This window comes from Montipora foliosa, chromosome 11 (assembly GCF_036669935.1).
Source record: "Montipora foliosa isolate CH-2021 chromosome 11, ASM3666993v2, whole genome shotgun sequence".
NCBI lineage: Eukaryota > Metazoa > Cnidaria > Anthozoa > Scleractinia > Acroporidae > Montipora > Montipora foliosa.
Genome location: NC_090879.1, coordinates 21937866 through 21951158, shown reverse-complemented (window position 1 = coordinate 21951158; position 13293 = coordinate 21937866). Strand labels below are relative to the sequence as shown.

At 40.5% G+C, this 13293-nt stretch overlaps 2 protein-coding genes across 2 annotated transcripts in view; one reads left to right on the top strand and one right to left on the bottom strand.

Annotated features, from left to right (window-relative positions):
- Positions 1 to 8564: 8564 nt before the first annotated feature.
- On the bottom strand, positions 8565 to 12934 carry LOC137977863 (valacyclovir hydrolase-like). The gene is made up of 3 exons (XM_068825213.1): positions 12559 to 12934; positions 11112 to 11309; positions 8565 to 9901 (listed from the first exon to the last, which is right to left on the bottom strand). The coding sequence occupies exons 1-3, from the start codon at positions 12908 to 12910 to the stop codon at positions 9600 to 9602; spliced, it is 852 nt and encodes a 283-aa protein (XP_068681314.1). The 5' UTR covers positions 12911 to 12934; the 3' UTR covers positions 8565 to 9599.
- Positions 12935 to 12951: 17 nt separating this feature from the next.
- Positions 12952 to 13293, top strand: part of LOC137977862 (CYFIP-related Rac1 interactor B-like) — a 16439-nt gene continuing 16097 nt past the window's right edge. Inside the window, exon 1 of the mRNA XM_068825212.1 lies at positions 12952 to 13186. The gene's annotated coding sequence lies outside the window, so the exon portion shown is untranslated. The remainder of the gene's footprint in view (positions 13187 to 13293) is intronic.

The window sequence follows — 13293 nt, the reverse complement described above, 5'->3', positions numbered from 1 at the left end:
CTACCCCAAATTTTGATATTTTAGAATAGTGGCTTGATTTCGTATTTTTCTGTAAGTTTTGGTTAATTTCAGTTGTATCATTTTTGTTAATAAAGACGTGGGTTCTTTACTCATCAAGATGCTAGATGCTATTGCATTCTCACAAAATACTAGACAAGGCGATGAAATACAAGGATTTTGCGGCTCATTTAAGAATAACAACAGGAAGTCAACAATCACGCTTAACGAATTTGAAATTCGTGAAATGATACATCTGCAAGGGTTACTTTGCGAACCACAAGCGCGAATTCAACCACTCACGCCGCAGATGATGCGCGTCTGCGTAATTGAAAGTTCAATTCCAGCAGAAATAAATGCAATTCAAATTGGAAAGTAGCCTATAGACTGCCTCAACGCCATCCAATATTTGTCAATGAGTGGTTGAACTCAATCTCGTCCCCAGAGTCCGCTTTTCTTTTGGTCAGCATCAAGAACACGGACTCTGACAACTTCCAAGGCAGGAAGTCCGCACATCACGGACTTCCGGCTCGTCTGCGCACGCTCAGTAATTTGAAACAACAGCGGTTGTCAACGGTTATAAAAATGGATCTTCACTACGACTGCGCATAAATTGGAAGTGGCCAGAGTCCGTGTTCTTGGTGCTGACCGAAAGAAAAGCGGACTCTGGGGACGAGATTGTGTTGAACTTTGCTTTGAATGTGAAAGTGAAAGAAGCCTGGGAACGAAACTTAAAGCTCAGCAATTATGACGACAGTTGCCATAACAACTGGTAAATTGAAACATTTTTTTCGCGACTTTGTTCAGAGTTTACTGTGCAAAAGTTCAAAAATGTTTACTGCTTATGCGCAAGCTATTCCAGGTGGATTAGCTAACCATATGAATAGTCAAGTGTCGGGAGAAGTTGAAAATGGCGAAACTTTCGCCTCTCAGAGTTTTCTTTCTACCAGAGACTGGAATGCGGCAGGACCAACCACAAACCAGTTGGCCTCATATGCATCACGTGAGGATATTCAGCAGGTAGGAGTTGCCTTTTCAAAGACCACACACACATTTGTACAGAAGGCAGATCCCATGTTACGGTTGCTCATTTCTTGAAAATATTATTTATTTATGTTACTCGCTTACTCGCGCTATCCCTTAAGAAACATATTTGCTTGCAATTGCTAAAGTTAAGCGCCGTTTCTTGAAAAGTCAACTAGAAATTCTTGGCCGGGTTGAAGTAGTTTCCTCTCCCTACAGTTCGACGTGGTGCCCGAGTTTGTCTCATGATAGTTTTCAAAGTGATTTTTCCGGAGTGAATTTAATTTTTTTTTGGAGGTTTAAATGATAAGCGCATGCAAAAAAACTCCATCGTTTCTGTGACGCAACGTTCCAATCATTTGCTGAATAAACGGCAACCAGAGGATGAATACACAGATTTTGATGTTTTGAAATTTACTCATAGAAAAAAAAGCATCACCTCAAAACCTCGGGAAAAAACTTAAGTGCAATTTTTCTTTAGAACTTCAAACAGATAAAATCCATATATTTAACAACATTTATGAGCGCGCAATGGATGTGAGTTTTCCTGTAACAAATCTCAAATCCAACAACTACAAATTCAGTATTGTTTTATTAAATTTTGAACGACTGGATGCTTGGAAATTTTATACAGCACCAAAGCTTAAAACGGGGATGTAGTAAGCTAATTATCAGAGCGCAAGATAGGGATATACCAGGTTAAGAATTAATCGGGTTATCCTTAAACACAGTACGCGCATGCTAAGGCTTCCGGCGAGCATCATGTGAGCTCTGGTTGATTTTTTTCCCTGTAGTTTCCTTTTGTCAATCATTATTAAGTTTGGATACTTTGTCCAGTATAGCCACGCACTAAGGCTCAGTTGGTTGAGCATCGGGTTGTCATACGAGAGGTCGCGGGTTCGAACCCCGGCCAGATCAATACTCGAGATTTTAGAATTGCAATTTTTATCTGCAAATGGTTAGACTTTCAAGTCTTCTCGGACAGGACTATAAAGCGTAAGCCCCGGCCGTCTCACCAACATCTCCTATGTTCATAAGTTCCCTGTGGGACGTTCAAGAACCACACCCTATTCGATGAAGTCTCCGGTATTGCGGCTGTCCTGTCCTCTCCTTAGAAGTGGCCGATGTCTCCAAAAAGGCTTGTGGTGTATGAGGCCACCTAAGCAGAAACAGCCATACAGTAAGTCAAAAAGGGGCTTTGCCGAGTGCTGGAATATGTAGATGTAACTGTAAATGTAGATAGCTATAAATTCGAAAGCGTAAGCTAATAAATATCTTCTTTTTCTTAGAGAGAAAAAGAATTGCAACTTGAATTGGCATCCCTCAAGACCAAGTGTCAGGGTAAGTGAACAACGAAACAAATGATTGATATAAAAATAGAAAAAGAAATTGTGAGACAGAGAATGACACGTTTTGAAATTAACAAGTCAGAATAACCCTCGCCTACTACACCAGCCAAACTGTACCTTCCTCAAAGAAGAGATAATAATTGATGATAGAATATGACACGTGACAGAATAACATCCTTGATTAACCTCCCACAATTCAATCGATTTCAGAAAAGGAAAGAGAAATCGTTCAGTTAAACGATAAGCTGTCAAGGATGAACAACTGTCACAAGAAAAAAGAAAATGAGTTTGAGCAAAAGATGGAGGAAACTGTTGGTCAGCTAACAAAGGTGAAAAACTCTGCTATTTTGGCCAACGAGAAATTCATGAAGAAGAATTTGGAATGTGAAGATTTGAAGACTAAACTTCAAACAGCTGAAGGTAGGTGTTCACGGACCCAGAACGGAAAGAGATCAAAGCGCTATGTTCAAAGGCTGACATCAAAAGATCCAAAGTCTTACATTTACATTTACCACATTACAAGTATTCCCTCTCTACGATGTACCTACCGATGGGAGGCGGCTGTATTCGTAGGCTCACAATACTCCACTCTTAAAACCATTAAGACTTGATGCTGTGGCTAGTGTGGCGGGCAAATTGTTCCACTGCTTTATAGTTCTAGGTAAAAAGCTATATTGAAAATGGGCCATTAAACTTAGTTCGCTGGTTACAATAATCCTGTCATACTGTTACTCAGTAAAACATCAAAATGAGACGGATAAAACAGCGGATAAAAGAATAACATACATTGCACTTAATATTCTCACTTGAATAACGGTCACTGAGCATTTTATTTAGCACACAACTCAGTGTCTAGCTTTGCTATAGATGTTTTTGTCTATTTTAATTCACTTCAGGACTAGCGAGTCATATTTCAGTGTCACTTTTGCTTTTCATTCTTCAGAGAGAGAAAGAGCATTGGAGAAGCAAAACTTTTGCTTGAAGGAAGAAATTAAAATATTGAAGGGGACATTTGCCAAAGCGAGTGAAGATGAAGTTAACGGTAAAGCCGATTGTTATGTTAGCGGTTCAGTGATGGCGCAATGGTGAGAGCACTCGCCTCCCAATGTCGCCCGGGTTCGATTCCCAGACTCGGCTTCGTATGTCTTTAAAATAAAGATTTGATTTGATTTGATTTGATTTGGGTTGAGTTTGTTGGTTTTCTACTCTGCATCCGGAGAGGTTTTCTCCGGGTACTCCGCTTTCCACTCTCCTCAAAAACCAACATTTGCTTTGATTGTTGATTTCAGTTTACCTTGTCCCCAATTAGTGCTCCAGAGCGAAAACGACAAGGCACTTAAACAAAGTTCCTTTCCTTTATTTTCGATTCAAATATAAATTCGTAACTGAGATATCTGCGTCAACTGGTGAATTACACAGCTTCATCGAGCTCTCTGGAGAGACCGACGAGCTCGTCTTTATGACACAGAAATGGTTGGAATCGAGAGATGCAGAGCGACACTCTTCGTGTTTTAATAACTAAGAGGAAATTTGTGCCTTCAGACTTTCAAGTATTCTCGGACAAGGACGATCAATGGGACGTTAACAAGCTGTTCGTTATAAGTGAGGGGAATGTACTACTCAGTTTTTTGAAATGACCTCTTTCCAGTGAAAAGGACTTCAGTGTTTTCATTCCACGATACGATACCGAATTTTATTTCGACCGTAATTTAGAGTGGGATACGCAATTTAAAACCTTTCACAGGTTTCTAACTTGTGGGCCTCTAGCTATACCACAGAGGACAGACCACAACACTGGGAACCCATTCCCTACAAGAATTCCAGGTCGAAACGTTAGCAGCCACTATATTAAAAACTTGAAGCTTAACCTTAGTAACTTACTCCTTTTCAGCTTCTCGTCGAAAGCTCTTTAACACCAAAGAGCCAAAAGACAAAAATAAAGAAGACATTGGTGCTCGTGTACAAAGCGACATTGCTCGTGATGGTCATGAAGCGGGATTTCCACAGTTCGAGGAGAAGTATCCATTGTTTAGAGGTACGACGCATTCTTGGTTTCTTTCTTTTCTTTATTTAATATTTCAGGGAAATTACTTCGCTTTTCGCTGTTCCAAAAATATGTTAAAAGAACAGTTTAGCTGAATAAACGAGTCCTAGTTTTAAAACTGGCCTTCGGTCCTATAAAAATTTCGCTAAACTGGGCTCTGTTCTCATTCTCATCCTTAGCTCATATTTTACCTTATCATTTCCGCTTTTCACCGAGCTTATGTTAAAATCTCTTTGAATTCACATCTTTTGTCCTGCACCGGGATCACTTTAGTTGATTTGCCATATTGACTCAAAATCTTCTTTTTAGCCGAAGCCTACTTCAGTGATCTGAAGCCCTCGGAATTTGACAAGATATCAGATATGGTTATTGCAAATGGTCCGTTTCGTGCAAACTCATTGCACATTGCAACTAGGAATGGCGAAATTGCTAAACGTAAGTAAACGACACGCCACACGCGAAATGCGCAATTTTCCCGCCCTTTGATCAAGTTGATATAATTGCTTTGAATTCTGATTGGTTCATCGCGTTCTTTGTGCCTGATATGATTGGTTTCACGGGAGCCAATCAAGCTCCTGTTTTTCCTGGTTAAGGAAAAACTGCAGCAAATTGCATGGAGCCATGCAGTAAGATATACAAATGAAAACAACATCCTGGCAATTTCTTGAAGCTTTAAAACTAGGATACAAAAGAAAAAGAGCAAGGAGTTTCTCTTACACCTTACAGCGATATTTGTTAAATAAAATTTCGGATTTTGAGCGTTGGAAGAATCTCTCTTTTTTTTTTTTTTAGAAAACAGTAGCTTCAGTCCTGGATTCATGAATCCAACTGACTGCACAAAAGATACTGTTACTGTCGAGGGAGCTTTGCACGATGAAAGAGATACAATAAAGATTGATGATCCTTGCTCTAATCATTTGAAATCAGGTATGCACTTTTAAACATTTTTTCGGAGGAGCAGATGTGGTAATACCCTTCGAGCAGAAGCCCTTTGATCTTCTGGGTAATAATCGCTCGTTTTGCTACCATCATCGTCGTTCTCCTTATCATCATTCTTCACTTTCATCATCAGTTGTTCATTTCCATTTTTTCTTTTATTTTTTTTTTCTGTTTAGCCCCGGCTTACTTAAACACAAGACCACTGCCAGCTGTCGGTCCAGTTAACTCTTACCACATCAGCCAGGCTGAAAAGGGTAAGAATTTATCCCAGTCAAAACAGTAAACATCGCACTAATTTACCTTGGCTGAGCTGCAGAATACCCGGCCACTTACATGACTTGAATGATGGAATGATGGAAAGCAACTTGTATCATATCCTTCCCACGGACCCATTACACCTTTCCAACATTCATGTATTTGCAAAAATTGAGGTGCTTGACTTTGTAGAGACCGCAGAGATCGGGACACATTGTCCATCCAGGGACCCGTTTCTGGAAAGTCCCGAAACTTTACGGGCCATTTTCGGGTGTCACAATTCCCTTTGTATCTCAAGAACGAAGAGGGTTTAAGTCGTCAAACTTTACGGTCATGTTTCCTTTTTTGTTACCTTGAAACACGTTAAAAGATGGGCTTTCAAAACAGGCGGTTGGCAGTTTCTCAAATGGCTTTTCGGGACTTTCGAGAAACGGGCCCCAGGATGTAAATAAACGGCCTAGCTCCGCCTTGGAGTTCTAGTAGCTCAATGAGTAAAGAATCCGACCGATGTTCGTCACGCAACGCTCCCCCATTGCGTGACATCCTGAACGAGACTAACCAGTGTTAGGGGGTCGTAGATTCGAATCCTGTTTAGGACTCTGATTTTTCACCCGTTTCCAAGCAATTTGTATCATACCCGGGCACTTACTTGCATATTTCCCATTCTTAATAATGGACGGTTTGGATTTCTTTACACGCGTGATTTGACAACTACGAAGAAAGTAACCCGGTCAGTTCAGATAAAACAAGTTGTAGTGACATCTTTAATTTTTCCACCAGCTAAGTTAAGGCGTATTCTTTTTATTTCTCTCCTTTTGCAGTGCGTTATTTGAACAACCGGCCAATGCCACTTGGGGAAAATGTTATGAGAACTTACCACACGCCATGGATGGCCAGGAAAGGTAACATCAATCACAGAATACATCCGGGTCTCAAAATAACTGTTTAAAACACGGTGAGAGGAAGGAAAGGCAGTTATGCGAGTAAAGAAAGCCACAAATTAAAGGAGCAGTCACAAACAATGAATGTTGAATGTTTAGCTCTTGATCTGTGAATGAAATAATTATGTCAACACACAAGTCTGCGCGATCCAATCTTGTTGTGTCCTTTGTCAAGAAGAGATTTCGAATCACGTGTTAACAACAACGAGCACCGGTGGTTCAGTTGGTTGAGCCATACAGGAGGTCGCAAATTCGAACACTCAAATGGTTAGACTTTCAACTGTTATCTCGAATAAGGACTATAAACCGCCTAACAAATGTCTGCTATGTTCATAAGTTCCTTGTGGGACGTTAAAGAACCCACGCACTATTCGAGAAGAGTAAGGGTGTTGTGGCTGTCCTGTTCTCTCCATCAGAAGTGGCCGGCTTGGCGGTGATGTCTCTAAAAAGGCTTATGGTGTATGAGGCCACCTAAGCAGAAACAGCCATAAATCGCCATAAATCAAAAAGGACTTTGCCGAGTGCAGGAATATGTAGATGTAACAACTGTAAATCATTTTGTTTTGTTTTTTTACAGAAGAGAACAACGGATTCTTCGCTCGAACAATCAATCAGTGGTTTGGATTTTAATAAGTAAGTCCAATAATATTCCGTCAACCAAGATAAGATTGTATTAATTTGTTTTGCTTTTTTGAAAAAAAGAATATTGTTTAACACCCATACCTACATTTTAAACCCCACACTCAAAGCGTGTAAGATGTGGGACTAAAAAAAGGTGAAATCTCTCTTTTAGCAAATTTGAATGTGAATTTTAAGAGGTAATGTACTTTTGATAATACCTTTATAAGGATCTCAATGGGATAAAATAGAGCCATAGTTGTTGGCTCTGTCAGTATCATCGTCTGTGTTTTCAAAACAAGTCCATGCAAGATTCACTTTAAGGCGCTGTTACACCGTGCATTTTTTCGTGCAACTTGTCTCGCAACGCCATTTCTACAAACGTTCTCGCATTATGAAAAAGGTTGTTTTACGGTTGTTACACTGAGAAACATGCAACTTGTCTCGTTTCGATGATCACATGAGGTTAAGGGAATATTTTTATTGGCTGTTGCCGCAAACCGTTGCGACACGAGTTGCAAGGCAGGTGTTGCACTGCACAATGCTTAAAAAATTCTTTGAACTCAATTCTACTTTCTGCAACGGTTTCTGTAACTGCTCTCGCAGCGGTTTTGGCCGTTGCAAGGTATGTTACATCGGGCAATGATTCGTGCAACTAGCTTGTCTCGCAATGGTGTTGCGTGACCACCCTGGGTGCCAGAGACTTTTCTCGCGCGGTTTCCGGTTTCAGTCAAGTCTTTCCGCTCGTGGCTTTGGCCTACGGCCGAAGCTGTGTCTGCCTTTGGCCGACACCGAAAATTCCCGCCGCACGCGAGAAAAACCTCTGGTGCCCAGGGTATTGCGAGACAAGTTGCACGAAAAATTGCACAGTGTAACAGTGCCTTAATGGAGGTTTCCAATTGAGTCTAAACAGTGATTATACAATCAGATACCCTGCGAGCAGTTAGTTTCCTACGCTTTGTTACCTACGCTTCCCGAGAGAGAAACCACTGCGAGTAACCGTTTGATTTGCCATCGAGCATGTGCAAAGTACGTCACACCCCACGTGATGCATTTGACATCACCTCTTATTTCGCTAGAAAAATATGAAATCACTACACAGTAGGCTCTCCCAAACGCAGCAGTTACGTAGCTGAACGCACGCGCAAGCTCCAAAATAAGTTTACTAACTCGTTTTACCGGTTCAAATTTAAGTTATTTGTCCTTGCCGCTGGACGGCGGCTCACTCAAGGAAACTAACGGTTCATCGCAATGATTTCTTTCTCATGAAGCGTAGGAGAAACCAACTCCTCGCAGGGTAACAATTAGACATACTTTGACGCTATTTTCATTTGGTCAAGTTGGCAGGAAAATAATGTAAAGTTATCTGTTTCTCTCATATTGCAGGGCTGCACACTTAAAAACACCTGGGACAAATTTTAATTTCTTATTAACGTTTGTGCATAAATGATAAATGTAACAGAAAAACGTTTTTTTTTAACTTTTCAGTGTAAAATAAAAAGTTTTTATTGTAAACCTTTTGTTGTTGTGCTTATTTTTACATTTGCGTAATTCTACCAAAGAATGTGTTATATTGCCTTCCAACACAATATATGCATATTTTGATGGTTCCCTGATGATATTTTAGGGAGAGGGGTTGGCACTATGATAAGAGCACTCCCCTACCCCCCTATGTGTCATAGGATCAATTATAAGACTTGCCTTTGTATGATATGTGGGTTGAGTTTGTTGGCTCTCTACTCTGCCGTGAGAAGTAGTTTCTGTAGGTACTATGGTTTTCCAATCTCATCAAAAACCAACATTTTTCTGCCTTCATTTGATTTGATTTATAGGTTTTCCCAATTAGCAGAAGACATGTACTCAGTTAGAGCAGTTTTCAATTGAGTGTCGTAAAACAAATACCAAATAATTACTTTGACCAATCACAGCAGGTGCAAACAGAGCATTGAACCAATCCAAATTCGTAGCAATTCCATGCAACTCGCTCAAAGTGCGGGAAAAATCATGCATGCAAGTCACGATTGGTTTTGGTTTTTCTTCTTATTGGTGGATAAACATTTGTAAACCATTCACTAAGCGTAGCAATTGCAATCGCCTGATTACTTTCGACAGTCATGAAAACTGCTCTATGAAAGCTTGACTGATGGTGATTACATATAACGGTTTGAACACTTCACCAAATAAACACACAATGCAGATTGATGGCCTAATAAATTAACTGAAAATTTAAATTTCACCTGCTCTGGTGGGTTCTTGTTTTCAAAATCCTTTCCTTGACAAAGTATTTGAAGCAGTCATAGAAGTAACCTTTACACTTTGACTCCCAAGCCGGCCTGAACTGGGCATACTTAGTAAGTACTTTACTCTAGTGCCAGACTTTTGAACCTTGGGAGTCAATGGGTTAATTCTGCCATCCTCCACTATATTTTCAAATCAAAATTGGCCATTTAAAAATTTCTTTACAAGCAAGTTAAACTCGTCAGCAAAGCGAAGATGGAGATTATGTTTTCCTTGTGGCATGATGTGAAGCTTGGATCCTGGTATGTTATTATGTAGGTATTCAGGATGAAACTGTGGGACCAGAGGGTCCTTCTGACCATGGACCACCAGGGTGGGGCAAGTGATACTCTTGACTGCTTTTGTGCAAATGTCTCCTCCCCTGTCAGTATAGTATTTGCTGATACCAGCTATCCACCCACTTTGTATTTCTTGGAGACCTTCCTTGCCATACAATGCTATTATAAAACAAAAATGTTAAAGAGCTAATGGATTAATATGTTTGCCAAGTAGGCTTGATGAAACAACCTCACAACGTCTTGGGGGGAGGGGGGGATATACTCCCGACAATTTAGGATAGGTGTGTGCCACCAAGTTTCTCAAACTCTGACCCTGTTAAGGGTAAAAAATCGAGATTGAAAAATTATTGAAGACCTTCATTTACTAAAACTAATCCTAACAACCCTTATGAATTATATACATGTCCTAAACAAAACACTGCGTTTCTGATTGGTCAACGTTGAATGCATTACAGTAAGAGGTTATAGAGTGCAAAACAGAAGTTGCTATGGAAACAAAGCAATGGAGTGATTTTGTTGAGCATATAATAAATAAACAATTTTATGAACTTGCTCCTGCATTTCGTGAAATCTGACACAAGTGATGTTTTTAAAGTTCTCAAATTGCACTTGCCTACGGCTTGTGCAATTACATCACTCCCGTCCAAAAATCACGAAATGCACAAGCAAGTTCACATGATTTCCTATACTTAAAGCACTTCTTCTCTGACAGGACTGACAGGAAATTCGTCTTTTTAAATCACTGATTTGAATTAGGACATATTGCAAATATAGCTGGACAACTTAGAAAAACCAATTTAACCTACCAAGCTGAGACTCCTTGAGGACAAATTTGAATTTTCAAAAGAATTCCCAAAAGTATCCCAAATAATGAATTTAAAAGTATCCCAAATAATGAATTTTGGAACTGTGCAAGAATAGAAAAATATTTTTATTCCCTATTGTAATTTATTTTTCTAATTATGTTAATCCATTTTAATTCATTTTGTTTTACTCTCACCAATAATGGTGAGGTCATGTGACATAATAAATAATATTAAAAATTACTTCAATGTACAGTGCAACCGTTTTAGATGTTTACATCACATCCACCACCACCACCCCTGGAGTGGAGTCTCCCCATATTATTTTTTTTAGTACCCCTCCCCTCCCCCCCCCCCTTCCAGGGACCACCACACTTTTCCCAATGGTCAGAATCAGTGATGGTGGATTGCAAACTTCAAACCAGTACTTGATATTGAAGACAGGTATTGTATCATGGCAAAACTGACTTCAGAATCAAAATGTAGGGTATATGGTGTCTCTATTTAGAGCAGATTCCTTTGTAACAAGATTCTATTTGATAAACTCTTCAAGCCATCTATCTTACCTTCTAATGGTTCTCTCATTTTGGGGTTCCATTTTGATGTGTCTCTTATTTTCTCATAAAGCTCTATGTCCTGCTCTGTAACAGTGGCATTAGCTCCCCACACCACCATACTATCAATGCAATGAGGATATTTGGATGTCAGTATCAAAGATGTTATCCCACCATCACTCCATCCCAGGAGGGAATATTTAGAAAGGCCTGCACAAAATAATGATGAGAAGGAAATTTAAATGATGAGAAGGAAATTTGTCACCAAAGCTCATGGAAAGTCACTTTCCACTTGGTGCTTTTGTGATACACATGCACTAATAGTGAAACTACTCTACTCTACTGGGCAGTCTTTCTTTTCAAACTGAAAGGCAAGCATTTCACTGAATTAGGGTCCACCACAAATACACCATGATTCTTCAAGGTCCAAAGATGCTGATTTACAACTCTATTTATCCACTGGTCTTTCCTTTCTCTGAGTGGATACTTTTTAATACGAACACCTTCTTGACGATGTCTTTTCACATTGCTAACGTGTTTGACCCACATTTCTATATGTACTTCACAAGTAGAGGGAACGTTTTGCTTTGCCAGCAGGTGTATGTCTTCAGAAGTTAGCTCTTCAAAAGATCCGTACCTTCTTTGAATTGTGCTTCTCTTGTGCCCCTCTTGTGCCCGTGGTGTTCAATGTCAAATTTTGTCTAATTCACTACCCCCACAGGACAAATTCCTGTTCAAAAGTGATTTCATTTCCGTATTTCCCCTCACACTTTCCTGGGAGGCGCCGTGGCCTCATAGTTAGAGCGCTTGACTCCGGATCGAGTGGTCCGGGTTCGGGTCCTGGCCGGGGACATTGTGTTGTGTTCTTGGGCAAGACACTTTACTCTCACGGTGCCTCTCTCCAACCAGGTGTATAAATGGGTACCGGGGAAATGCTTGGGGTAACCCTGTGATGGACTAGCATCCCATCCAGGGGGGAGTATAAATACTCCTAGTTGCTTCCTGCTACGGAAACCGGAGATAAGCGCCGGCCTGATGGGCCTTCTGGCTCATCAGCAGAGACTTTTCCGGGACCGGGGGGGTGGGTGGGGATTTCCATTGACTGGTCCAAAATCACAATGTGTAAAACAAGCATGTTAAATAGCTAGATCTCTCTCTAATAAAGGTATAAAAACATGATAAAATCTAAGTTCTTGTAACAGGAATCAGCCTAGTGACCTTGGAATTATCAATTAGCATTAACTTCTGGGGGTCATTTTGTGCCCCACCCCAGCCTCCTCAAGGGATAGCTGCTTTTAATTTTTAGATTTCTGCACAGGGAATGGATTTTTTCCCCCTAAGAAACCAACTTAATGAGAAACATTTGAAAACATTTTTCAATGGTGCCAACAAAATATCAAACTTTCAGGTTTCACGAGTAAGGGGAGTGGATTGGGTCGGATAGGAATGCCCAGCTTACCAAGAGCATTCATTAATCCAGCCGCATCATCAGCATCTCTTTCGAAAAAGCCGGTTGGGAAATCACGTTTAGGAGGAATTGATTTTCCGTATCCACGAGGATCGAAGGCAACAACTGTAAATTCATCACTGAGCCCATTCAGTTGTGGCGCGAAGTCACTTTGTGTTGACCCAAGAGCACCTGGCATACACAACACAACTCTGCTCCCTTGCCCGGCAACTTCGTGGTGAATTTTTACTCCATTTACTTCTATTTTGGAGGAAAGTGCTCTAATACCACGTCTTGTCTGGAGACAAGGATATTTTGTTGTCTTCGAGAGGACTTCGGCCAAGCGAGATAAAATAGCCGCCATATTTGAACTAGGTCCCAATCTTTCTTGACGTAGTTCATATTATGGGCTAGGAGGGCGTGGAAAGACGCCATCTTTTCCCTGCCAGGAGGATCAACAATAAGGAAGAGGGAAACTAGCTGAGTTTTGGGTTCACAAACGGCGGTCTGGTTTCTCAGGTTTACGCTCTCTTGGCCTTAAAGGGCAAAAGAGGGGGTCATTCTTCGTTTTGTGCGAGTTTGGGAACGCTTATTCGTTGACAAGTTTTGATTGTAGGTTTCCCTTTCCGGTTGGAGAAAGGTAAGTTAATCCGCACATCGTGTCTTTCCTGAAGCTTAGAAACAGCAATGGTAATTGTCATGTTTTTCTGTTTTGCTTGTGTTCTGTCCATCTGAATCGTGATCGCT